Source organism: Cupressus sempervirens, chromosome 4 (assembly GCF_028749045.1).
Source record: "Cupressus sempervirens isolate cs-2001-9-10 chromosome 4, ASM2874904v1, whole genome shotgun sequence".
NCBI lineage: Eukaryota > Viridiplantae > Streptophyta > Pinopsida > Cupressales > Cupressaceae > Cupressus > Cupressus sempervirens.
The window spans coordinates 434,861,858-434,888,481 of record NC_143121.1 but is presented as its reverse complement, the minus strand read 5'-3'; the positions used below and the strand labels follow the sequence as shown (position 1 = coordinate 434,888,481).

General features: G+C 33.8%; 1 protein-coding gene across 6 annotated transcripts in view; it reads left to right on the top strand.

Annotated features, from left to right (window-relative positions):
• LOC149561880 (putative phospholipid-transporting ATPase 4) overlaps positions 1-21,629 on the top strand; it is a 159,720-nt gene extending 138,091 nt beyond the window's left edge. Inside the window, exons 13-16 of one of the 6 annotated variants that reach the window (XR_016363871.1) lie at positions 4,880-5,094; positions 5,205-5,369; positions 17,372-17,499; positions 21,422-21,629. Coding sequence is in view for 2 of the 6 variants with exons in the window: in XM_089825407.1 (XP_089681533.1) it covers positions 4,880-5,094; positions 5,205-5,386; positions 17,372-17,397 (423 nt within the window). In the remaining 4 variants the exon portion in view is untranslated. Of the gene's footprint in view, positions 1-4,879; positions 5,095-5,204; positions 5,387-17,371; positions 17,944-21,421 lie in introns of those variants that run through there. The other 5 variants (XR_016363869.1, XR_016363870.1, XR_016363868.1 and 2 more) reach the window with 5 other exon arrangements.
• Positions 21,630-26,624: the final 4,995 nt, after the last annotated feature.

The window sequence follows — 26,624 nt, the reverse complement described above, 5'->3', positions numbered from 1 at the left end:
TACTCCTTTGCCATGCATAATGCCTTCATTGGCCTATGACATTATAAGCTACTATGCTTTATTTTTGTTTTATCACATCAAGAGAGGGAGACCTCCATCTCAAGGACATATTAACTATGCCCCTATATGGTGCTCCTATACTCAGATTATATAGTTAAAGAAGACCGTGACACAATGCCAAACTAGCAAAGTGTAGCAAATAAAACAACAAGAAAATTGAGATCATCATAGATCGTATAAGCTCGGCTCAGAACTCTTGCCGATGAGTAGTATGCAAAATAAAAGAGTTGGTAAAAGAAAACCATATCATATACGATAGTTAATGACACAATCATTCCAAAAGGATTCGCAAGTCATGACCTGATTCCCGATATTGATCTGAAGTGCTGGATTTTGCAGACTATTTCCAGCAGCAAGACCTTTGTACGGGTCGATAATAAATTACAAATCAAAGTTCACGAGCTAGATCTTAATATCTCACATGTTCCACACTTCGAATTCACATTGATTCTCAGCCATGGCAAACAATGGAGATCTTAATATCTCCATGCTCCATGCTTCGAGTCTCATTAATTTCCCATGGTGTTAACCCCATGAGCTAACACAATATTATCCAAAAGTATGATTCATAAATATAATTAAACAAATATAATCCATAAACATACCTTTCTTACCTTCTTCTTTTCCAAGAGTCACAACGTTTTATAATACAAATCCTTTGAAAAGTCACAACTATTCATAATTATGACCCTTTCAAAGGTTCGCATCCTTTCAAAAAGTCACTTTCTTATTTTTCTTCATATTACTTTCCTCTTCCATTTTCCTTTTTTGAACTCCTCTCTTCTCTTTTTTTTCCCCTCTCTAAAATAAACTCTCCTCCCTTTTATATCTTAATTTTAAGGAGTCATGTCTATTTGTTAAATCTCTCTTGACTTTTCATTAGATTTAGTTAATTTATATTGTTTTATGTTATATTATTTGTTTACTTATTTGTGTTTATTATTATTATTTATTATGAAATTTTATTTAAAATGTTAACATTCTTTCTACAATAGTCTCTTGCATTTAATTTTATTTCTCTATTTACTTTTTGAAAATTTATTATTTTTTAATTATTTAAAATATCATACTTAATATTATTTCATTAATAATATAGATTAAATAATAATAATTTCCTAGTTTTATAAATATAACTTTATTATCATTATTTATTTAATAACATTTTATTATCTAATTATTATTAAAATTCTATCTTAAAATGGGGATATGACAATCTGCCTTTTTTCAAATTGCTTGTCCTCTAGCAATTATATAACTTCTTTTGTTGAGTTGAAATTTATATTTCTTTTAGTCAAAATTCTTAGGTTGCTATCATGGATATGTTTGAATCATTTCTAATAGTCATTAAATTTCTACATTAGTCTTTCATATAATTTTTTTTCTTTATCTCCTTTAACCCTACAGAATGGCAAGATCATGCTCTGATACCACTGTAATGTCCTCACAAATAGGGTTAGTTAGGGATAAGTTATAGTTAACAAAATAAATCTTAGAATTACAATAATAATAAAACTAATTATAGTATTCTACCCTCTAAATTAACCCTAATTTTAAGGATGTCTCCAGATCAGACTTCTTAGCTCATAGCTACTTGGCCATCATCCCGGGAGCGCATCCCTTAAGATTCTTCTTGGACGGGCATCCTCTATCCAAGGCCAATGACATATGCATATGTTTGACAACATCAGAATATTCTGACACATCGATTATCGGCCATGGTAGACAACGTAGATCTTAATATCTCACATGCTCCATGCTTCGAGTTCACATTGATTCTCGGCCATGGCGGACAATGGAGATCTTAATATCTCCATGCTCCATGCTTCGAGTCTCATTAATATCCATGGTGTTAACCCCATGAGCTAACACAATATTGTCCACATGTATGATTCATAAATATAAATAAATACATAAACATAATTAAACAGATATAATCCATAAACATACCTTTCTTACTTTTTTTTTTCCAAGAGTCGCAACTTTTTATAATACAAATCCTTTGAAAAGTCACAACTATTCATAATTATGACCCTTTCAAAGGTTCGCATCTTTTCAATATCATTGATACCTTTTCAAAAAGTCACTTTCTTGTTTTCTTCATATTACTTTCCTCTTCCATTTCCCTTTTTGAACTTCTCTCTTCTCCTCTTCCTTTCTTTCCCCTCTCTAAAATAAACTCTCCTCCCTTTTATATCTTAATTTTAAGGAGTCATGACTATTTGTTAAATCTCTCTTGATTTTTCATTAGATTTAGTTAATTTATATTATTCTATGTTAAATTATTTATTTACTTACTTATTTGTGTTTATTATTATTTATTATGAAATTTTATTTAGAAAGTTAATATTCTTTCTACAATATTGTCTCTTGTATTTAATTTTATTTCTTTATTTACTTTTTCAAAATTTATTGTTTTTTAATTATTTAAAATATCACACTAAATATTATTTCATTAATAATATAAATTATTAAATAATAATTATTTCCTAGTTTTATAAATATAACTTTATTATCATTATTTATTTAATAACATTTTATTATCTAATTATTATTAAAATTCTATCTTAAAATGGGGATATGACAGTCCGCCCTTCCTCAAATTGCTTGTCTTCAAGCAATTATATAACTTCTTCCGTTGAGTTGAAATTTATATTTCTTTTAGTCAAAATTCTTAGGTTGCTATCATGGATATGTTTGAATCATTTTTAATAGTCATTAAATCTCTACATTAGTCTTTCATATAAATAATTTTTCTAAATCTCCTTTAACCCTACAGGATGACAAGATCATGCTCTGATACCACTATAATGTCCCCACTAATAGGGTTAGTCAGGGATAAGTTATATTTGCAAAATAAATGTTAGAATCACAATAATAATAAAACTAACTATATTATTCTACCCTTTAAGTTAATCCCAATCTTAAGGACGTCTCCAGTTTAAGCTTCTTAGCTCATAGCTACCTTGCCGTCATCCCGGGAGCGCATCCCTTAAGATTCTTCTTGAATGGTCATCCTCTATCCAAGGCCAATGACATATGCATATGTTTGATAACATCAGAATATTTTGGCACATTGGTTATCGGCCATGGTGGACAATGGAGATCTTAATATCTCCATGCTCCATGCTTCAATATCGATTCTCGACCATGTCAGACAATGTAGATCTTAATATCTCACATGCTCCATACTTCGAGTTCACATTGATTCTCGGCCATGGCGGACAATGGAGATATTAATATCTCCATGCTCCATGCTTCGAGTTTCATTAATATCCGTAGTGTTAACCCCATGAGATAACACAATATTATCCAAAAGTATGATTCATAAATATAATTAAACAAATATAATCCATAAACATACTTTTCTTACCTTATTCTTTTTCAAGAGTCAAAACCTTTCATAATACAAATCTTTTGAAAAGTCACAACTATTCATAATTATGACCCTTTCAAAGATTCGCATTCTTTCAATATCATTGATATCTTGTCAAAAAGTCACTTTTTTATTTTCTTCAGATTACTTTTCTCTTCCATTTTCTCTTTTTGAACTCCTCTCTTCTCCTCTTTCTTTTTTTCCCCTCTCTAAAATAAACTCTCCTCTCTTTTATATCTTAATTTTAAGGAGTCATGTCTATTTGTTAAATCTCTCGACTTTTCATTAGATTTAGTTAATTTATATTATTATTTGTTATATTATTTATTTACTTACTTATTTGTGTTTATTATTATTTATTATGAAATTTTATTTAGAAAGTTAACATTCTTTCTACAATATTGTCTCTTGTATTTAATTTTATTTCTTTATTTACTCTTTGAAAATTTATCATTTTTTAATTATTTAAAATATCATACTAAATATTATTTCGTTAATAATATAGATTAAATAATTATTATTTCCTAGTTTTATAAATATAACTTTATTATCATTATTTATTTAATAACATGTTATTATCTAATTATTATTAAAATTCTATCTTAAAATGGGGATATGACACTCACACATAGGCACTTCCCTATGCTTCCATTCGCAAACTTTGTAAGACATCAATCCCTCTTGTATTATGTCCTTCAAATATATCCTTTGATCCAAATCACATTTACCACACACATCTCATCCTCTGAGTATTACAGTAATTTGAGTTGCTGACATTAGTCTCTAATTAATTGTTTCTTTGAATGGTCTTATCCAACTTTGCATCCCTGGGCTCGTAACAACAAATGCCAAACGTTGAATGTGTCAATATGGAATGGAATTTGTCCTCCAGTTTGGGAACACTAATGCTAATATGAGGGTGTATTATTATTTGAGAGCATCATATCTAGTATCTCATAGAATATCAGTTCCCTTCTGTCGATTCTTTTTGCAGTCTTTCGGGTTACACTTGAATTACATATTGATTTTATCTATAAAAGTATAAGTTGAAACTATTTCAGGTTACTTTATGATATCTGGTAGGAAATTATGTGCCATTATCAGCATATAAGAACAAATGGATCTTGTCTCAAAATATTCATTGCTTTGGTTTGGAAGCTTCTCACTTAATGCAGCAATGTAGGGCTAACTTGATTAATCAGATTGTATTTCTATTAATATCCTTGCTGATCCTCCAAGATTTGCAAAGTTCTTCAGTGGAAACATTCATTCAGAATTATTAAGGTCTTACTAGTTAGCAACATAAAATCTTTTCTCATTTTCCTTGTAGAATCATTAGCTATTCAGATCTTCTTCTCTTCTTCATGATCATTATTTGCTTTGCACATCATCAAAATACTTGCTAGTTTCCAGTCATCAGTACTAATGTAAAGTATTTTGTTTCAGTTCTGGACTTGGATTCACCATGTGGCCATTTGGGGAGAAATTTTAATATGGCTCATATTTTTGGTATGCACGGGACAGCTACCAGTCAAGCTTTCAGGCCAATTGCAGAGGCTATTTGTTTCTGTAATGGCACCGACTCCTAGTTTCTATATAATTGTTCTTATGGGAACTACACTTGCACTGCTACCTAGTTTGGCATTTACATACTTTTTCAGGTCTGCAGGAAATACAATGTCCACTGTTTTGTGTACAAAGTGTTACTCCATTTGTCAGATAGACATCATATAATGTCCAACTAATAATGGTTCTTTTATACCGTCTGCAGAAATTTCTATCCTGAGGATTATCAAATCGTCCAAGAGATTGAAAGAAAAGATAGAAGACGTAGTTTTCACAAAAGTGTTTCAAAGTTTGGTGGGAAAAAATCTTTTGATCTAGGATTGGAACTTACACAACCAAATCGTTTGAGTTCAGCTTCAAGTGATGCAAGGTATGGTATCTCAAGCAGTAAGTATGATATCCCTTACATAATCAGGTCTTACTGGCTTTATGAAATCATCCTCTATATTGTTCGTGGTTATCCAAATTTCAAGGAAGGGGATGCAGGGACAGTAGAACATATATTCAAGTTAGTGAAACTTTTCAAACTAGTCATCCTTGATCCACTCATTATTAGTTTTGTAGAACTCAATAAAAGGAATGAAGATGTTCTATTATAAAATTCCCATCATTATAGACTACAATATCAAATATGATCGTACCAATTCTTTCTCTATTCAGTTTACTTAAGGTGTTTTAAAATTACTTGGTTCATTTATCGCCTTTGATTTAATATAGTTTTCCTCCCACTTTGGCCCCTTGGTTTTAAAATTTTGGCAACCTCCTTAAAAGGTTATTTTTCTTTATCAAAATATCAATTAATCTGACCCATAGTTTAAATTGGACTCAGCAAGGCCAACTCAACTCATGACTCAGCAATGACTTAGCTAGGACTTGGCAAAATGATAAAACCCTTAAAATTTAGAAATTTCGAATAATTTAAAACTTGTTCTATGCATCCTTTAATGAATAAAATTTAAAGACACTATAACACCATCAAATAAAGCCAATTTGTCATCACATACATAAACAAGGAACATAAATGATAAATCCATCACATACGTTAAATGTAGATTGTAGCTGAAGGAAGTAGTAAACATAGAATCATATGAATAATGACACATTATAGAATTATAAATTTTGTCAAGTGTATGTAAAATCAATGAAACGCATGACATCAAACGTTCCATGAAACATGTATAACTGTAAAAGTGTGCACTGTTAACAAAAAACAAGTCTATCACCTCAGGCTCCAGTTCAGTCCTCATCCTCATCGTCGGCCTCGGTATAATGGCAGAGGAATAGTTTTGAGTAAGATCAAACAGAATGATGTAAGGTTTGTGAGCAGAATTATGGCTACAAAGGTTTGTTCCAGTTCTAGAGAGGATGACATGGCAGCCGGATTTGTCCATGCAGCATACAAACTTTGTGTTGAGAAATCCAAAGTTAATTTGTGTAAAATCTTGAGAGCTCAATTGATAGAAAACTTGGAAAGAATCAAGAAAGTCAGAAATGGACAGTTTAGGTTTTAGACTTTGATTGCCTATATATTTTTCCACTTGATGAGAAGATTTCCCTTTATGTCAGTTACTGAATTGAATAACAGTGATAAATGCATAATGGAGAAAATTACTGACTTGTGTAAAAGACATCCAATTGATAAGATTGAGAGCAGTATAAAGTTGATTATCACGAATTTTCAAACTGAGGTAAAACAGAGATTCAGGATTCCAACCTCTATAGTGAGCAAGTACAAGGAAGAAATTTGTTTTATGGTTGACACAGATTTCACATATGTTGAGGCAGTTGAATCTAGGATGTTATATGTTAATCCCCTTGGATATGAGACTACTGAAGATTAAATTGAAGGATATGTGAAGGAAATCTTTAAGTTAAGCTAGATGAAGAATTTGAAAGATTTGATACATATAAAGAAATCATGCATATAGCTTATCAAGTGAAACTTGAGAAGTCTGCTATGAGGAAAGTGGAAAGCATGATGAAGAAGATCATGGAGCAAGTACAAATGACTCCAAAAGAATCTAACACAGTATGGAAAACAGTGTCTGGTATGAAGAAAATTGGACAGGAAAATGTCATGTTTGTGCCACCACTAGCAACAGTAGGACCCTCACCATCAGTTCCATCATTAGCAAAAGGAGTCACAGTAGCTGAACCAGCAACAAAAGCATCAGCTACACCATATGCAGCAGTTGCACCAATGCAACCATAGTTCATGCCATCAGCCTAAACCAGTAGAGATGAAGAACAAGAGGTAAGAATTCTTGAAGTTAAGACATCTGAAGGATCAAGGAAGTCTGCAAGGTTGGCAGAGGTCAAACAAGAAGCAGTTGAAGCTACCAAGCACAAAAAAGTAAAGAAGTTTGCCACTGGACCTAGCAAAAGACCAAAAACAATAATGAAAGTACAGAGGAGGAGAGCACAAGTAGTAGAGTCTGAATCTTAGTCAGAGGAATCAAAGGAAGAGGAAGCACAAGCAGTAGGGGCAAAGACTTTAAAAGAGAAATAAAAAGAGAAGGAAACAACAGAATCAGCCAGCAAATAGAGGAGACAATGGAAGCCTAAGATTGAAAAGATAATCATTGATGATGGAAATTTGACCCAATTGAACAAATTCTATGACCTGTATAATACTTTTTACAGATTTCAGTTAGAAAATGCAGTATTTAGGCATATGATTTTGAATAACAAGAAGTTCAATGACATACAAGGAGCTATTCCGAAAGACTTGTATGAAAGGATTGTGAATAGGAAGATGCGAATGCAAGAGGAAGACAAGAAAATTAGAGAAAACATGATAAGGAAATTGTGTGAAATAAACAATGAAGAGCACAAAGGAAGTTTGATGAAAACTCTTGAACCTTACTTGAGGAACAAGAAAAGAGCTATTTTGATTATGGGAGGAAGCTACGAGGAAGTAAATAAAGAAACTGAGGCAGACATAGTAAAGATGATGATAGAACTTAAGCCATCAAGTCCCCAGAAAACACCAACTACAGAGGAAAGTTTGAAGCTAGGGGGAGTAGTCCCTACTCTTGTCACATCTGTAGTACCAACAGAAGAAAAGGATGAAGCAGTGCCTTCACTACCAACAACAATAGCTACAGAGGACACTAAGATGATAGAGGTAGAAGCACCAGGGTCAGAGGCTCCTCAGATCACAGTTGGTACAGATACCATGGACATTGACAACACAAACATCACAGTGGATACAATAGAAGATTCTTTCAAGGATTTTGGCCCCACTATTGACAATTTGGTAGGTTATACAAGCTCAAAAGATAAAGAGAAGGATGGAGATGAGGAGAAGAAAAGAAACAAGAAAAGAAAAAGAATGATGATTTGGCTAGTTTAGCAGATGAACTCATGAAAATTGATAAGAATTTGCAAGGAAATGGGAAGGTGATTACACATGAAACATCTTTGAGCATACCCCAGTTGAAGCACACTAAGACTTAGGTTGACAAAGTTGTTTTCCAGCATGAGGATGATAGTTTACTGATCACTTATATCAGAAGTGCAAGCAAAGAAACACCAAGTTCTTCAAGATCACCATTGGAAACAGTTTTAGCAACATTATCTTTGAGGAAAATTATTAAAAAGATTAAAAGAGTGAAAAGTCTGCAAGGCACATTAGTGGAAGTGATAGAAAAGTTGGAAAGTACTATATCAGTAATGGTCACTGAATCAGACCCATGGATGAAGGCAAAAGAAGTAATCAAAGTATTTGATAATGAGTTCACTCAGTTATCAAAAGTTACAGCTACAAAGGCACAAACCCTTCATGATGCTGAATTGTTTAGGAAGGTTTGTGGGAACATAAGCAAAGACTTGAAGACTCTTGATATATGTATTAAGGAATTAAGGAGATGTTTGACTGAAGGAAAAACACTATATGGAAAATGTGCTTTATCACATGACTTTATCAAGGTCATCTCAGTTGAGCTGATGGTCAAACTAGAAGAATTGAAGACCCTTGTAAATGAGTTACAAAGTCCTCATGATTTGGACAACAGAATTAGCATAGTCCATGATGATATTGGGTTGTTAGAGCTAAAGAAGGAAAGGATTTTGAAAAGGTTTTCATTATTGAGAGAGAACCTTACCTTGAAGACAGATCGTGTACAAAGACAATTGGATGAATGCCTTTCAGCCAAGGCATCATATGACAAATTTTGCATACACAGACTTGAATGCAGTAGAGATTGCATCATATGGATTATTTGCACTATTAAGGATATCAGATGTAGTCAAGGATAAATGGGACACCTCTATTTTAAAGAGAAACTTTGCTGATTGCATCTCACAGATATCCAATCAGCAACCATAAAGGTAGAATTTCAAATTTTGATTTGTATATAGAGTTTTGACTCACCTTTGTCATTGATGTCAAAGGGGAAATGTACTAAGGAAAATTGTATCTGTATGTAAGGGGGAGTAATACTATAACGAGTAGATATAAGGAAGTAAGATGGTATAAATAGAAATAATCCACATTTTGAAATTTTCTAATGCCCAAGTGAAGATTTTCACAAATTTTGAATTTTTTTTTTTGTGACTTAGCCAATTTTCCCATATGTTGCCATCAATGGAAAAGGGGGATATTGTTGGCGATTTGGCTAGGTAGATAAGTTGGTGTTTGTTGTCCTGCATTTTGTTATTTAATGCAGGTAACAGTAGGAAACATTTTCCACTTGGTTTCACATTTCTTTGAGTTTAGATCGTTATTTAATTGGTTAGTATTGATCAACCAATCAACTCCAATTAATATAATGAATCCTTTTACTAAAAGCTTTTGTCAAGTCTTTTTCTTTTTTTCTTTGTCAAACCCATGCTTGATTTTTGAGGCCTTCATTGTCATTTTCTTTATTTTTGAGTGCGTTTCTTGGTTTTTAGTCCTTTGATTTTGCTGAAGTCATGGCTTTTGGTTCCTCTTCGATTTGATCTAACCTAGACCTTAATTGGAGTTGTCAATCAAAAGATATGGCCATTTTAATCTCCAAAAAGTGGACATTTTTGATGCAACAGCACGAATTAATAATATCATGTTATATTTTTAATTTGACATTCACTTTTTGAAAAATATAACTTAAATTCACTTTATGTTATGTTTTTAAGTTACTTTATCAATTAAATTTTCACTTAAAGTAACTATAGCGCACTTTATGTTATATTTTTAAGTTGAGTTTACTTTTTGATTTTTCAGTTAAGTGACTATATTAACTATATAGTTCAATTTAATTTTTAACATTTAAATCAAATGCTCTAGTAAATATTACTTATTAAATAATATTTACATGTTATATTGTTAATATGATATGTAAATATAATTTATGTCCCACTTTAGTAATATTTTATTGAAATTAAATTGACATCTGCTTATTAAATCACTTAAATTTATCAAAAGTGGACTTTTTCATGTCATTACATGTAAAATTCCATCAAAAGTGGACCTTTTTCATGCCATTGCATGTAAATTTCAACTTAGAGTGTAAAGTCACTTAAAAGTGAACCTTTTTTATGCCATTGCATGTAAACTCATTTAAAATGTGCAATGACATCAAAAAGGTGAGTTTTTGCCGTTAGTTGCATATGCATGTTTTTAAAATATGCATACACATCCAAAAGGTGAGTTTTTAACTTAAAGACATGTTTTGCATTAAAACACATGCTCTTGCCCTTCCAATACCTATTTTTGGAGAAACTTCATGCAATGAGCTTTCAAGAACACTTTTTTGAAGTTTTTGATTAATTTCCTCCATGAAATTTCTTGAAATCTTCTCCATTGGTGTCATTTTTTGCAAATCTATGTGTTTTCAAACATTGAATGTTGAGATTTCATGCTAAAAATGAGTTCTTCATGATGATTTTCAGTCACGTTTTTCTCCAAAAACCTCCATTGTAGAGTGATTTAAATCATATTTTGCAAGGAAAAGAGGCGTTTTGGCATGTTTGATCATTTGCAATACTCTAAGGGTCATGTTTTTGCACTTGGAAGTCAAAAACAACTTATTTCATGCCCTTAAAGATTCACGTTTTTTCCAAAAACGGCCCAAAGGCATGCATTTGCCAAAAACGTTGGAAGTTTGAGCATTCTTAGGGCACATTTTTGGCATTGTCCATAAAAAAAAGCCTCTTTTGCTGCCCACTACGAATTCTTCTTGCAAAGTTTGAAAAGATCCAAGTTAGTTGAAGAATTTTTCAATATTGGAGTTTTTCCCTCCATTTTTGGTACTTAATCATCATGTAAGTGTACATTCTCCTTCTTGCTAATAAATTTGTGCTTATCTTGCTGATTTTGTGCATATTTTAGCTTGATGATTGTCACTTGTTGATTTTGTTGCCATGGAAAGTGTATTTTTGCTTTCAAAATGATGAAATGGTTCATTTTCATGTTTTTGGTTTTTCCCTAAACTCCAAATTGGAAATTGCATATTGAAGTGCTTTGCTTGTTGACATGTTTGAGTCATTTGCCAAAGGTATGCTTTCCTTTTGAAGTTTTTTTTTTTTTTAAATTTAATTTTGTGTTTTATGTGTTTGCTTTCCAGTTTTTCTCCATTTTGGATAAGTTGCAAGTTCTTTTCCAAGAACTTGGTCATGTTTCACTTCACTCCATCTTCCATTTCATGCAAAAGCATCATCACATTCCATTTCCATATTTCCATGTCACAACACTAAGCATCTCATTCGTCAAATGCAATTACATGTTTTTCAATCCATCCATCATCCGCACGTACATGTAATCCCATTTTTCATTTCCATTTTCACTCATCTCACTTTCCATATCCAATTGCACGACACGATTACATGAAAAGTCTTACATGTAATTGCATCTCTAAAATCTGTTTTTGATTAAAAGTCACTTTTTAAAAGGTTAAAAATTGTCATGTGCATGTTATCCCATGTACTTGGACTTCACCTTTCCTCAAAGACGTCTATAAAAGCTCACTTTGCCTCAAGGTACATTGTGTTCATTCTTTGCATATGCACTTACGCCTCCATGAGCAAATACACGTTTTTCCACTTTCCGTGTCATTACATACTTTGCATCTCATCCATTATCCGCACTTACATGTAAGCTCATCCTTAATCCACATTCACATCTCATCTCACTTTCCATCCCTCATTACATGTTGCACTTACATGTAATCCTTTTCCATGCAATAACATCTTGAAAACCTAAGTCACTTTTTTCAAGTCAAGAGTCTTCATTCACGCACATTCCCGTGTGTTCCACTTTCGTGTTTTAAACCATATCCATCCTTCCAAGTTTGACTCTGGCCCTTTCCATCCAAATAAATATGCTTTCCGGTTCATTTCCAGCCATCATATGTGTTCCATAAGTATCTAATCCATACTTCGAATACCCACTCGTCATGGATTTGTCATTGTAACTCAAATCTCAAAGCTTTTATGAAGTCAATCCCATTGAAACTTTCATGTTGTAGCAAGTCAAGATATGCCCGGATTTCTATAAAGAATGAAGACATCCCTTAAAGAAGGCGTGCTTCAAAAAATGGGAATTCATTTGTTCTCCATTTTCCCGATAGTTGTCTGAGAACCTGAATTCGTGTGGGAATGTGCCAAGCACTTTCTTTCAAGGTGCTGATGGAAATTTATTCTGTTTACATCCGGACACCGTCAAGAAGGTTTTTAAAGTGTCAGAGACTCTAGTTTGTGTTGATCTACAAAAGGAGAATTCACGACAACTTGAATGAGAGAAAGCTTAATCACATCAAGTTTTCAAATGACAACGAACAATTCATCAAAGAGAGTTAGAGGTTATCAAAAGACGCAACACCATGGTTATCAAGGTGAATATAGTGACACAAAATACAAGAACTCCCAACCCTGTTATCATCTGGGACTGCATCGCCAAGTACAAGGCCCTTCAGAACAATCCCTAGGATTGTTTCAATTCTTTTCCATTTTTCCTCATCTTCTTCTTTCATGTTTGTAATTGAAAAGGATGTATAGCATGAAAGGATGTAATTACTTGTAATGCAAGTTGCATGTGCATTTGCATGCAACCCAATAATTTCTCTCTTAGTTAGACCAGGTCAAAGTTGGTTGAGTTGCTCACACTTTTTCGTCCACTTTTATCTCAACTCCTTTGCCTATATAAAGGAGTGCCCTTTCGTTGTAAAAATCATCTTTTGTTGTATACATCATAAGCATAACTTTGATTGTGTAGTATGAATTTGGGACAAAAGTGAACAAAAGAAGCAATTGGATTCGAAGCTTTGACTGAAAGCAATTGTGATAGAGCAAATTAAAAGCTTTGACTATAATTTGTGCCTATTGTCTTTGATTCATGTTGTTATTGCGTGTTCAATAATAGAGCATAGTGATTAAAAAAGCAATCGGAGCCAAAGCTTTGATTGGGAGCGGTTGTTGCAATACATAGACTAGGAGCTTTGACTATAGTTGGTATTACCATCTCAAATTCACGAAAAATAGTTAGAATTCCCTACTTATGGAAGTCTTTGTGTCCCAATGGTAGATGTTATTCTTATAGAATAGGTTAAAATAGGACTTAGAGCCAAACTGATACGCTTTCAGCTAGCCTTTGAGTAAGTGTTGGTTTATTGGTATCACCATTTACAACTTTAGATAGAAGCAAAGTAACAAGAATCGGAATCGGATCGAAATCGGCAAGGCCGAATCAAATCGTGAATCGGCCATGAATCGGAATCGAATCGGCCATGAATCGGAAAATTTAAAAAACCCTTGAAATTTAGTGAGTAAATTATTTCATAAACCCTTTATCGCTGATTCGATTCACTGATTCACAAAAAATCGTTTGGCTTGAATCGAATCGCCGAATCGCGTGAATCGCATGAATCGCCGTGATTCTTGGAACTATATCATAGAAGTATAGTTTGAGGTTTCATCTTGCCCATTACTCGCTCTGCAGGTAAGTGGATTCTTTCTTGAAAGCTAAGGGGAAAGAATATTGGTAACACCCCTTTACAAAATCTCTCAACTTCTGGCTTACCTTGAATTGATCCAAGGAACGGTGAGAAGGGAGAGCCTTCCCTTTAAGGTAGGAGAGACTGTCTCACATGCTGTGGCTGGTCATCCTATTTTGTGACTGGATTTTACCCAAAACTATCGGTTGCAAAATATCCATCCAACAGAGTTGTCACCTATGGCAACATATAATCAATGCTAAAGTGAGAAAAGTATGAAGATGAAGTTTTGGTTGTTTGACTTTGAAAATTGTGAGTATCATGTAGTTTATTTGTCAGCTCAATTAGAACTTTGATTGGTGCAGTTCTCAGAGTCATCATTGGCACGTGCGCAATTACCTAGTGATAGTACAATATGTCAACATATCATACCTAAGAGCACAAGGCAGTACAGATAGAGTTCTTGCAGTTTTTCTAGTTATAGGTATGAGGCGACTGAACAGGACAAAGTTATGGAATCGAATATTTTATGTTAAGGAATTATTTTGTTTACCAAAACAATTACTTAACTAATTAGGGATGACATCCTAAATGTTAACCCTAAGTGGGCAAAGTATAATTTTGTGTTTTGGGACACGTGTGAAGGCATGAAGGCCAACAAGATAGAATAATAGGGTATAAAGGAAAGTTTTTGAATGCGAAGTTTAAGTGTGGTTATATGTGATAAGTATGAGATTATTTTGTAATGTGAACTTTGATGGTAAATCAGTAAAAGGCAGAATATGCTAAGTCGATACAAGAAGCTACAAAGGTCATATCAGATATTGAAGATATCAGCAATTGTAAAGAGGTTTTTGTATACTGTATATCATTGTATATTGCATATTTGGGTAGTGGGCTCAGCTTGCGTACATTCTGTAATTGTAATAGCAACTCCTAACAGGGTTGAGGCTTCTAACAAGGACCGAGACATTATACAGATGCAATAGATTCCTAATAGGGTCAATATCTTTCACAAGATACTTTTGTTTAGCAGATCATTTTGTGGGTACCATCCCCACCGGAGTTTTCCCTTGGCCAGGGTTCCCTAGTTAACAAAATATTGTGTTATGTGTTGCATTGCTTTATGGTTGTGTTTACTATTCAGCTTAATCAATTTATTCATTTATGCAAGTTATAAGATTGTTAATTATATCCATAATTGGGTAAAAGTTTGTGAAATACTGATTCACACTCGCCCCCTCCCCCCCCCCCAGTATTTCCTATTTCTAACTAGTTCCCTCACTAGAGAATTCAATTATAGATTTGAACTAATCAAGAAGGTTTTGTTGGACAACACCACCTTTAGTCCTTTCGTGATTGACATGTCCATGGATATAGTGGAGACCTGTAACCCTATTAAATGTCTCATATAAGTTCCTAGCTAGTTTTGTGGCTCTTAGATTGGTGAATATCCTTCCCAGTTTCATTAGTTCTACCCAAAATAGATTTATTAAAGGCATATACATTCTAGAGAACCTTATCAATAGCTGGGAAGCTATGAAATGGGCCAAAAGTTCTAAACAAAATAGTGGTACTTCTTTGCTCAATTTTGAAAAAGCATATGTTAGAGTGGAGTGGTTATTCTTGACAATGACCCTAGAAGTATTTGGTTTCCCAAAGAGATTTTTTAAAATGGTCAAAACACTATTAAATGTCTGCACTGCTCAGGTTGATGTCAATGGCTCCCTTTCTTACCCATTTCCTTTAGAAAGATCCGTTAGACAAAGTTGCCCACTGGCTCCTGCACTCTTTAGGATAGCTTCAAATGTTTTCTATTAGATTCTTAAAGATTCATCCTTCTGACCCAAACCAAAAGGTATCCTTCTTCCCAACGGAGATGAATTGTTAAATGTCTAGTTTTCTAATCATAAAACCATATTTGTTGAACTTAATGAAATCAATGTGAACTGCCTTACGAATAAACTTAATCATTTTGCAAAGCATATGGAGGTAGGATATCCAAAACCAAGACTAAATGCTCGGTTGAAATTGTGATCCTCCCTATTGGCTCAAGAAAATTGAATTTCAATACGTAACCTAATAGTTAGATACCTTGGTATTCCACTTGCTGTTAATCCTTGCTTGAAAGAGATGTGGTAATTGATTAAGAGCAATATTAAAAAGAAACTTTGTCAATGGAATAAGAATTACCTCTCTTTAGTGGGTAGATTTCAAATTTGTCAAAAAAATGTCTTCCTACACTTACTACTATTGTCTGGCTCTATAGTAGCTACAAGGTGTATGAGATTCAAAAGAGGATTAGACAGTTTCTTTGGTCTGATGGGAGAGGCAATAAAAAAGCATGTTGTGAAATGGGAATGGTGTTGTATTGAGATGATTACAAGTGTCCTAGATTTAAGGGATATCATAAACAATGGTATTGCCCTTTCTAACAAGTGAATATTTATGGCCCCTACCATGGAAAGTGCATATTAGGAATAACATACAAAATGGTGTTTTGAAACAGGCCAAGAGCTGGAAACAACTCCAAATGCATGATATCCTATTTAACAAATTCCCAACTGTGCCAGCAAGATTTTATGTCTTGAAGGATATTTGGGAAGCATGGGGAATTTATGGTGACATCTGAAAGGTGGGGATTTAATATGTTCAATTTCAGGTTAATTAATTTCTGAAAGGTCCATATGGTGGAACCTTGCAAGTAAAAAGAAACACTTTGCGCTTCTTCGGGGTTTCTCTACAACAACCTAGCACCCAAAATGCATAAGATGCTTTGAAGGCCTTGTTTTCAACAATCAATGTAAAACATGATGCACCATGGGTTACACATTTAACTTAACTCATATGAGGACTTACATTGTCCCCAAAGAATCCTGCAAGATTATTCCTTTCCCTGATTTTTTTTTGAACAAAGATAATGTCCTTGATAGCATGCCATGGTCAGATGGAACTAAGTATCTCCTGCGATCATTCACAGATCTTTAAGTACTTCCCATTAGCTTATTAATTTTATTAAATTACTATTGCATTATTGATTTCTCTGACAAGGTTTGGCCCAAAACATTGAAAAGATTATGCAGTACCTTACGATGCAAGATTCCATGTTTCAGATGGTTTTTTTCATTTCAGAAGCTTCAAAATTCTATTTCGTCCAATGTTTCAACGCTGTTCTGTGTAAACAACGTGAAACTATGAGACATTTTTTTATTGACTGTTTCTATGCTAAAGAAATTCTGTTGATGTTCTTTGTTAAAATGGCTAGCTGGGGTGAATTTGTAAGAGATTGTTATTGGTCATATCAATGGTTGAAAAAAGTCATTTGACTTATTTTGGCTTATACTGACAGCTGATATTTAATAGACTCTATGTAAATCTGGGAATGAGGATTTGTATTAGGGCACTAGGAGAGTGCTTATTGGGTCTGTAAAAGCACTCATTTTATTCTATTGGTGCGCAGGTAACTCTAACAATGGAAATCTGTAAGGAAACGTTTCAGACGTTACTTAAAGAAACACTAGTAGCTAGCAACAGGGAAGAGATGAAGTACAGGAGATAGTGGCTTTTCAATAAGGCTGAAGATGTCAGGTATGTGCAAATCTATCTGGCATTTTAAAATAATTACAATGAACATCACTCCTTAGAGGCTTTAGAGAATTAACTCCCAAGGAGACCCAGGTTGCACATAAACCAAGGAGATGCATTTACGGTTGAAGAAGTCAGTTTTAATGAAGATGTTATCAGCTATTGACCCTCTAAATGATTTGGACTCATTCTGTGGTAGTAGAATTTTTTGATGTAGTTAAAGAGATGTATGATATTATAATCGAGTCTATATATGATTACTCTCTCCTGTAAAGACAGATATCAAAGCTCTTTTATTATAAAGATAAACAGTTCAATATAGCTAGTACGGCTGACCCTGCATGGTCACATAGTATCTCTGGGAAGATATGACAGATATACTTGATTGGAAACTCTATATTTTTTTATTTACATCTTTAATTCAAAAAATAAAAATAAGTTGAAGCATCCCCAAAGCATATTTTGTTTTTGACATTGTGTACACCTCTTTTTTTGACTTAAGGATGATGTTTTTGAGAATGATTCTTTTTAATTTTTAAGTAGGCCTGGCATGAGGACAATATATAAATATCAAGGTTGCATGGGTACTTGTACCCACACCACTAGTACTTATACCCACATACCCAAGTACTAGGTACATGTATCCCAAGTACTGGGTACTCGGTGGAGAGAATCATAGCTAAGGACCTTGATTGAGATTTCTGAATTTCTTTTTTCGATTTTTTGTTTGTGTATCATCTCGTTCTTTATCAAGCTTAATTCAATACCTAATTAGTTCGAAACTTTGATAGAATATTGATTAACAATAAACTTTATCATTGTTCAAGCATAAGTTTATCATTTCCAATATGTCATTGTCATATGATTTATGATCTTGTTCATGTTTAAAGTTTTCCTTTGTTTATGTTTATCAAGCTTAATTCAATACCTAATCAGTTTGAAACTTTGATACAATATTGATCAACAATAAACTTTATCATTGTTAAAGCCAGAAATTTATCATTTGCAATATGTCATTGTCATATGATTTATGATCTTCTTGTTCATGTTTAAAGTCTGCCTTCTATGTTATGCATCTAAACATTTATCATAAATTATTATTACAAACATATAACAAATCTGAAACTGAAAACAATACATTACGTTTGCAAACTTTATCATTGTTTTTGATTTGAAAAATCATTGTCGTGACTCATAAATTCAAGTTTTCTATAAATATAAAAGTATAATTAAAAATAAAGTTTACCCAAGTACCCCCGTCCCCTATTATAAAAAATAGCCGTACCCGTACCCGTACCCGTACCCTAAGTAGCCCAAGTACCCCCGTCCCCGTGCAACCTTGATAAATATAAAGTGTGTTGCAATATGAAATAAATGGAAAATAAATTAACACTTATGTTTTTCTAGTTAAATAAAGATAAAAAAATGCAGTTAGGGTCTGTAGTTCTTCAGTGGAAAGGGATAAGCTCGCTTGGGGTCCTAACCCTTAAGGTAAATTCACTGTTGCCTTTGGGTATTGTGAATTGATAAGGAAGCTCTTTGGGGATGTTGAGGTTCATTGGTGGAAATAGGTCTGGATTCACTTTTTCTGGCCTAAGTGTGATTTCTTTATGTGGCTGGTGGTTCAGAATAGATGTCTCACTTGGGATAACTAATCTTTTTAAAAAACTTGCTCCAATCACCTTTATGTGTACCTTCTTAGGGAGACCGATTTCTAACATGTATCTCTTGAGCAGCATGGAGGGTGTTGGGTGGTGGGCTATCCACTTGGAAAGCCACCCATGTTTGGTGGAAAGGGTAGTTAGGGTGTAGGGGTTAGTTAAGGAGTGGAGGTTAGTAGGGTTTGTTTAGTAGGTAAGAGTTAGTTAGATGCTAGATTAGTGTTAGTTTAAGTAATTAGTGTTATTTTATTTTATTTGTAATTTTGTCATTTAGTAATTATGACATGTAATTTAAAAAGTGAATTTAGAGGTAGCATATTTTTAAAGGGATAAATGGTTAGACAGAGTATTGGACTCTAGAGGTTAGTTAGAAGTTAATGCTTGAAGCTTAGTTATTAGATTTAAATATTTTATTTGATATTGATATTTGTTTTTTTATTTTTATGATTGGATATAATAAATTTAATTAAGATGGTGGAACGTTTATGAACATTATACTATTAGGGCTAAATCGATTTATGGTTACAAGTAAGAAGTTATGTTGAATAACTATGTTAAAGGTTGGATTGATAATTTACATTGAATCAACACATCGAACTATAATATATTATTCAAAAAAGCAATTAATTATTGTATTTTAATGTTTGTATACATTTACTAAAAAATTCTTTTAATTTGAATCTTGAGGGTTATCAAATCAAAGGGTCATTGAAAGAATCTTAGGTTGATAACCTGACAGTGGTTAGAAATATGATGTAAGGATGAAACTAATGTGTATAATTCAATAAATCAATATTTAATGATTTTAACTAGTTTAAAAGTTTGTTTTAATAAAGAAAATTAAATATTAAGGTAATTAGACAAACTTTCTGAAATGATGAAACTGGTTCACCTAGGAGATTGAGCTGACACACCAAATGAATATGAAATAACTTGATAACCTAATAGAACTTATGAAACCTTATCAATAATGTGACGTACGAAATGGTCAAATTAAGGTTGACTTAATCAACAATTAGGGTTTAGTCAACCCAAACTCAATGTTCCCATAACACCTTGGCTTGAGAGTACCAACCTGTGCAGTTTGGTTGAAAGGTCAACTTTGCATCTAAAAGAAATATAGTCAAAATTCACTTCAAATTCTTGGTCAACCTTCCGTAACTTTCAAGGTAACATGTATTAAACATAGTGGTTATTTAACTTTACTTTAAAAAAAAAAAAATTGTTGTGTTTTTGCCCCGAATTTTGGGCATGACAGAAGCTCTTTGGGGACATTGAGGTTCATTGGTGGATACAAATCTGGATTCACTTTTTATGGCCTAAGTGTGATTTCTTTATGTGTTTGGTGGTTTAGAATAGATGTCTCGGTTGGGATAGCTTATGCAAACATGGATTTAAGGGTCCCTCTATGTGTGTTCTCTGTAGAGGTAGTGACGAAAATTCCTCTCATATCTTCTTTTCATGCCCATGCTCAAGAGAACTCTGGCATTGTTGGTGGGGACTTTGGAATCAACCTTGCTTTCTTGTCTCTACCTTGTTGGCATTTTGGGACTAGTTGGGACCCCCCCGAACTCACGCCTCATTTCAACATATAGCATGGAAAATTGATCCCTCTTTTATTTAATGGAAAATATGGTTGGAAGAACTAGGAGGATTTTTCAGGGAAAGACTGTGATGAGTTATCAATTATAGATGTGAATCATTAGTGGTCTGCAAGAGACTCTCCTAGCCAAGTGTGATATATCTAGTGGAGTAGATTTGTTTTTGGGGGTTTTCGATCTCATTGCTCCTCATCATGTAAAGCTCATTATGGGAGGAATAAGATTTTGCTGGAGGTTTGTTGGGGAGCCCCCTATTGATGTATTAATGATTAATACTAAAGCATCTTCTAGAGGAATTTCGGGGCCTACTAGGATTGGAGTAGCAGGAAGAGACTCTTTTGGGATGGTCCAGTTTGTCTTCTCTACTAATAAGGTGTTATATCCCAAATTTTTATCTTTTAAAATATTATTATAGTCGTTGTAATGGTTAGTTAGAAACTCTTGGATATCATGGTCTTGTGAAATGGAAGTTATGATTAACCAAAATTGATTCATGTGTAAACGACTTGTTAGTTGATTATTGTTATTTCAATGCTTATATTTTAAGAAAAAATTAAGTGGTGGTTAGCCGTTGTGACGGTTATCGGTTATTGTGTTTCCTTGATATTTCATTTTAAATGGAGGAACATGTTATTATTGTGGAATATGCATTTTTGGTTGCAGGAGCAGACAAATGGAAGGAAATGTTGCTAAACGGAATTCAAGGAATGTGGCACTAATTTAGTCCTTCGTAAGACCATCAGGTATAGACTCTAACTACCTTGATGAAGGATTTAACAGCTAGGCAACAGAGTATATCTTGGACAGTCATGAGCTACTTGGTCAATTTTTATAACAAGAGAAATATTAAACATTTAATATCATAAGAACTATTACCTCTCTTTTATTTTGAGACTGTGGAAGTAGTCAACATTATAACTTCACACACACACGCGCGCGTGCGCGCGTGCGCACACACACACACACACACACACAATGCCACCATGATATTTTGGTAATATCTATGAATTATATAATGATAAAAAGGAATTATATGTATTCTGAAGTTACACACGCATATAGATATATGTATATGTATGTATGTATGTACAATTATATGTAGAATTCAATAGCATGATGATATATATATTTGGCACAACCATGAGAATGTATAATCTTTATTTTATAATTATGACTTCATATTGACAAGCGTTTGCCACATTCATTTTGGCATCACTCATTTAAATTTTGAAAACTTCAAAGAAGTTCTTGTAATCGGTGTTTGGTCATGATCGAGCTTCCTTTCTTGTAACCGTAGAAGCCACGGGAGGCCTTAATTTATTCTCCCCACGGTCAAGGACAAACATAATCATTCACTTTCTTCTCCACTTGCAATTGTTCTGAGTGGAAGCTTTTTCTCCTCATTCCTCAAAGAATTCCAGTATCAATTACCATACCTCAAAGATAGTATTGGCCAAGCTTAAGACAGTGATTCCACGCGGAGTTGTGTTACAAGCTCATGTCAACAGATTTTGAGTTGTATTTCAGGTCCTGGAATTTTTTTCACCAGTCTTATTTCATATTTCATATGCTATGCCTTTTTTTATGCATCTTTTCTTTTTGAATCTCACTTCAAAATGAAGGAACATTATAGTAATGTGTAACCATGATCTTCGTTATGTATCTTGGTCGCAACCAAGGCTCAAGATGTATTAAGAATTTTGATAAGCATCAACATTGTTCTTCTTTATACACAATAGTTCGTTTATCCATGCACATCGGGTGTTAGTATAGACTAGTGGGGTCTGATCCGAAATGGTCACATTTAGAATGTTGAACAACAATATTGTACATTTTGTTTAAGAAAGGTTTCTTAAATTTTCACAAAGTATATAACCGACTTGTACATTGGTATTAGCCATATACTAGTTGAGATAAGAATCATATTGGTTCACATAAATTCTAATTGATAAATAGCTTATAGTTACCAACAATCTCCTAGGATGCACCCCAGACCAACAAGGTCAAGTATGAATGGGTGAAGAGGAGAGGTGTCCCTCCAAGGACAAATTATAAATTAGTAACTAAAGTGCATAAACATTTGAAAATAATTGATTAGTCCAAGTCAGCACATGATTGTCCAAAGTACATTCAGTTGTCAAGTCCAGCGGTGGTGATTGGGTTGTTCAATTGCCCATCTAAGTCCTTGGTCAAGGTAGATTAGAGGCACTCTTGCCACAATTGATTAGTAGAGGTCAAGAGTGCTAGTTGACAGAGGAAAGGTCGATGGAGAAATTCATTAGCTTTGTATGTTGCTTAGCTGACACTCTAACACTGGAATGCTAAGATGGGAGGACTATGGTGCCCCAAGCCTAAACTAGGGTAGGGAGGGTCTTTTTCGTATGAAATTGTGTGGAGAAATATTAAGGTCTGCAGTTGGGAGGTTAAGCCTATGTCAATGCTTCTCCTCTTCACTAGATGTTGAGGCTTGCACAACACTTCGATAGTTATTTCAGTTCATGTATGAAATTTTAAATCTTTTACTTGTACGTACTTTTATATTACTTTGAAATGTATAGTTGTAAATATGGTTAAATTGATTTGTTTCTTTCATATTGTATTCATCGAAGTTAGTTATGGAAGTTAATTTAGATGTCTTTCATATGCAACAAATATAGGCGTTACTTAAATTTGATTATATAGCTTGTATAATAAATTCAGAAATAGTTTCATTTATGTATGATGTACTATTTCTAAATTACTTCATGTCATTCTATTATGATATTCAGCTATAATCTTAGAATATGTTCTTTACTTTCAGCTTAGTAAAAATGGTATGTTACATATGGTATTAGAGTGTTGGGTTCAACTCTGAACCTTGGACTCACCACTTAACAAAATTAGGATAATTGAAAATACATGTTTAAATGTAGCAGGATGTATACTCGGAAGACTCCCCGCAAGCATCCCATATTCTTTTATTTGATAAAGAACAATGTGAAGCATGATTATTCCTATTGCTTTATACCCCAAGATGATGAAACCCTAGCTCAGGCCATGCAACAAATGAAGAAGGAAAGGATCAGATGGACTCCTACGAGGAAGGCAATACTAAGGGAAACTTATCAAGGCATAGAATGTCCAACAAATTGATCCCCTCATGATCTTTAGTAAAACTTGGATAGTGTGCAATAAGCACAGGATTAAAACTGAACAAAAGACCTAGGAATAGGGTATCTGAACATTCAAATTAGTATTCCTTTGTAGTATCCTTAGAAGAGGAGATTTTTGTAAATAAATATTTGTTAGAGATGTAACTGGGAAATTGATGAAATCAATAAAATGAGCTATTAGTAATATTTTATTTGTCCTTGTACTTTCTTTTGAACAAACGTTTATACATTTAAAAGTATGAACATGAAATTGATTTTAGGAAATTTATTTACATTTTAGGGGCATTCAAAATAGGAAACATGTAGCAACGAGAACAGTGTAGAAAATGAGGTGACCAATGAGCTCAACCCACAGATTCCCTTGAATCTATTGCTTCAGGTTTTGTAAAACACACAAACAAAGATGGAAAACATGGAAAAGAAAATGAATGATCTGGCAACCTCGATAGAGCAAGGTCAAGAGGAGATTCAATCCTCGCGTCCACCTAGAACTGAACATGAAAATTTTGGCCACATTGAAAAGAGTGCTCGAATCTCACCCACACAAACTTAGAAATAAAAGAAACTTGAAATGGTTAGTGACTTTTCCTCTAATATTAAAAAGATCAAGCCACCTAGGTTCTCTAGCTCTGAATTTGGAGAAAATGCAGAAGCCTGGATAACTAAGATGGAACAATACTTTGAAATGAGGAGTGTTCTAAAATTTCAAAGGCAATATGAAGAATATACCACCTTTTAGGTGAAGCGGCTACTTGGTGTGGAAACACCAAGATAGAACTTGACATTAAGACAACAGAGGTTACATGGGACAAGTTCATATCCATCTTTAAGAACCGATGGTTACCCTAGACTTCTATGACGAGAAATTGTTAGACTTTCAAAACCTTAGACAAGGAGATATGTTTGTACACAAGTACTGGGAGAAGTTCACTTGGTTGTAGAAGTATGTACCCCCATATTAGCAAGACAAGAATCCTAAAGGTTGGGAAGTTCATTATGGGATTGAACAATATGATTGGGGGAGCAGTGGATGTTCTCGCTCCCCGTACTATGGAGGAAGCCCTCGAGAGAGTTGTTCGTCAGAAACTCAAAGTAAAAAGGGATGACTCTATCCAGGATAACAAGAGGAAAACTAACAGGAACAAAAGGATCAGATTCAAGATCCCATAAAAGGCCTTTCTAAAATTTCAAGCCCAATAAACCAGAGCCTAGAAGAAATGGCGGTAAAGAATTCAAGGGTAACTCCAACTCAAATAGAGGCAGTAAAGGGAATGAAAAGAAGGGGTCACCATCAGGATGTTACACTTGTGGTGGGGATCATTATGCCAACAAGTCAAATATCAATCAACCACTTCGACCCCCATTACTGCTATAGCAGACTGTCTACCAACAAAGAATTTATGCAACACTAGACAATTGCCATGCAGAACAACAACTCAGCCCAATAGAAACTTCAGGTAAGATCTACGGAAAGCCTATCTCTATATTAATTGATATAGAGGCGACATAATGTTTTATATTCCCAAAGTTATTGAGTAGATTCCTTAGAAGAACTAATCTTATGGCAAACTCATGGACTATTAAGTATGCAAACTAATCAGGGGCTAAGGTAGAGCAGTGCCTATTTGAGGCCTGGGTTGAACTTCCAAATTTTTCTATAGAGTTGAATCTGTATGTAGCACCTCCTCGGTCCTATAACATCATCTTGGGTATAAATTGTCTTAGTGAACATAAGGCTTAGATTGATTGTCTTGCCAAAATAGTAGAATGTTTAGATGGCCTAGACAATCTTGTAACCATCAAGGGGATTATACATAAGATCATATCACGCCATATATCAACCATGCAACTTAAAAGATGCAAAAGGAAGGGATGTGAAATCTTCGTAGTAAAATTTGAGGATTTGAGAGAACCTATAGATACTACTTGAGAGGATGACTACATCTTCGAAGATGGAGGAATTAGAGAAAAAATGAGGGAATCCTTTGAGGAGAAGTATCCATACCTCAAGAAGTTTCAAGACGTGTTTGCAGAAGAACTCCTTGGATTACCTTCGTCTAGAGTATTTGATTTTACCATAGATTTGGTACTTGGGGTAGAATCTATATCTAGAGCACCTTATCAAATGATCACTACTGAGTTAATGCAGCTACAAGTGCATCTACAAGATTTATTGGATAAGAAACTTATCCGACCTATTGTCTTAGCTTGGGGAGTTTCAGTGTTGTTTGTCAGGAAGAAGGATGGGACCATGAGACTGTGTATAGACTATAGGATGCTTAACAAGGGTACCATTAAGAATAGGTATTTGCTTCCTAGAATTGATGACTTATTTGATCAAATGAGAGAGGCAGTTGTATTTTTTAAGATTGACCTGAGGTCTAGATATCATCAACTTCGCATTAAAGATGAAGACATTCACAAGACTACTTTCAGAACTAGATATGGACATTACAAATTTACTGTAACCCCATTTAGATTAACCAATTCTCTGACAACTTTCATGTATCTTATGAATAGCATTTTTCAAGATTGTTTGGATAAATTTGTGTTGGTGTTTATCGATGACATTCTCATATACTCACAAAATGAGGAGTAACATCAAAGGCACTAAGAGATAATTTTGTAGAGGTTATGGGAACATAAATTGTACGAAAAACTATCCAAATGTTCATTCTATCAAAAAGAGATCCAATACTTAAGGCACATTAAAT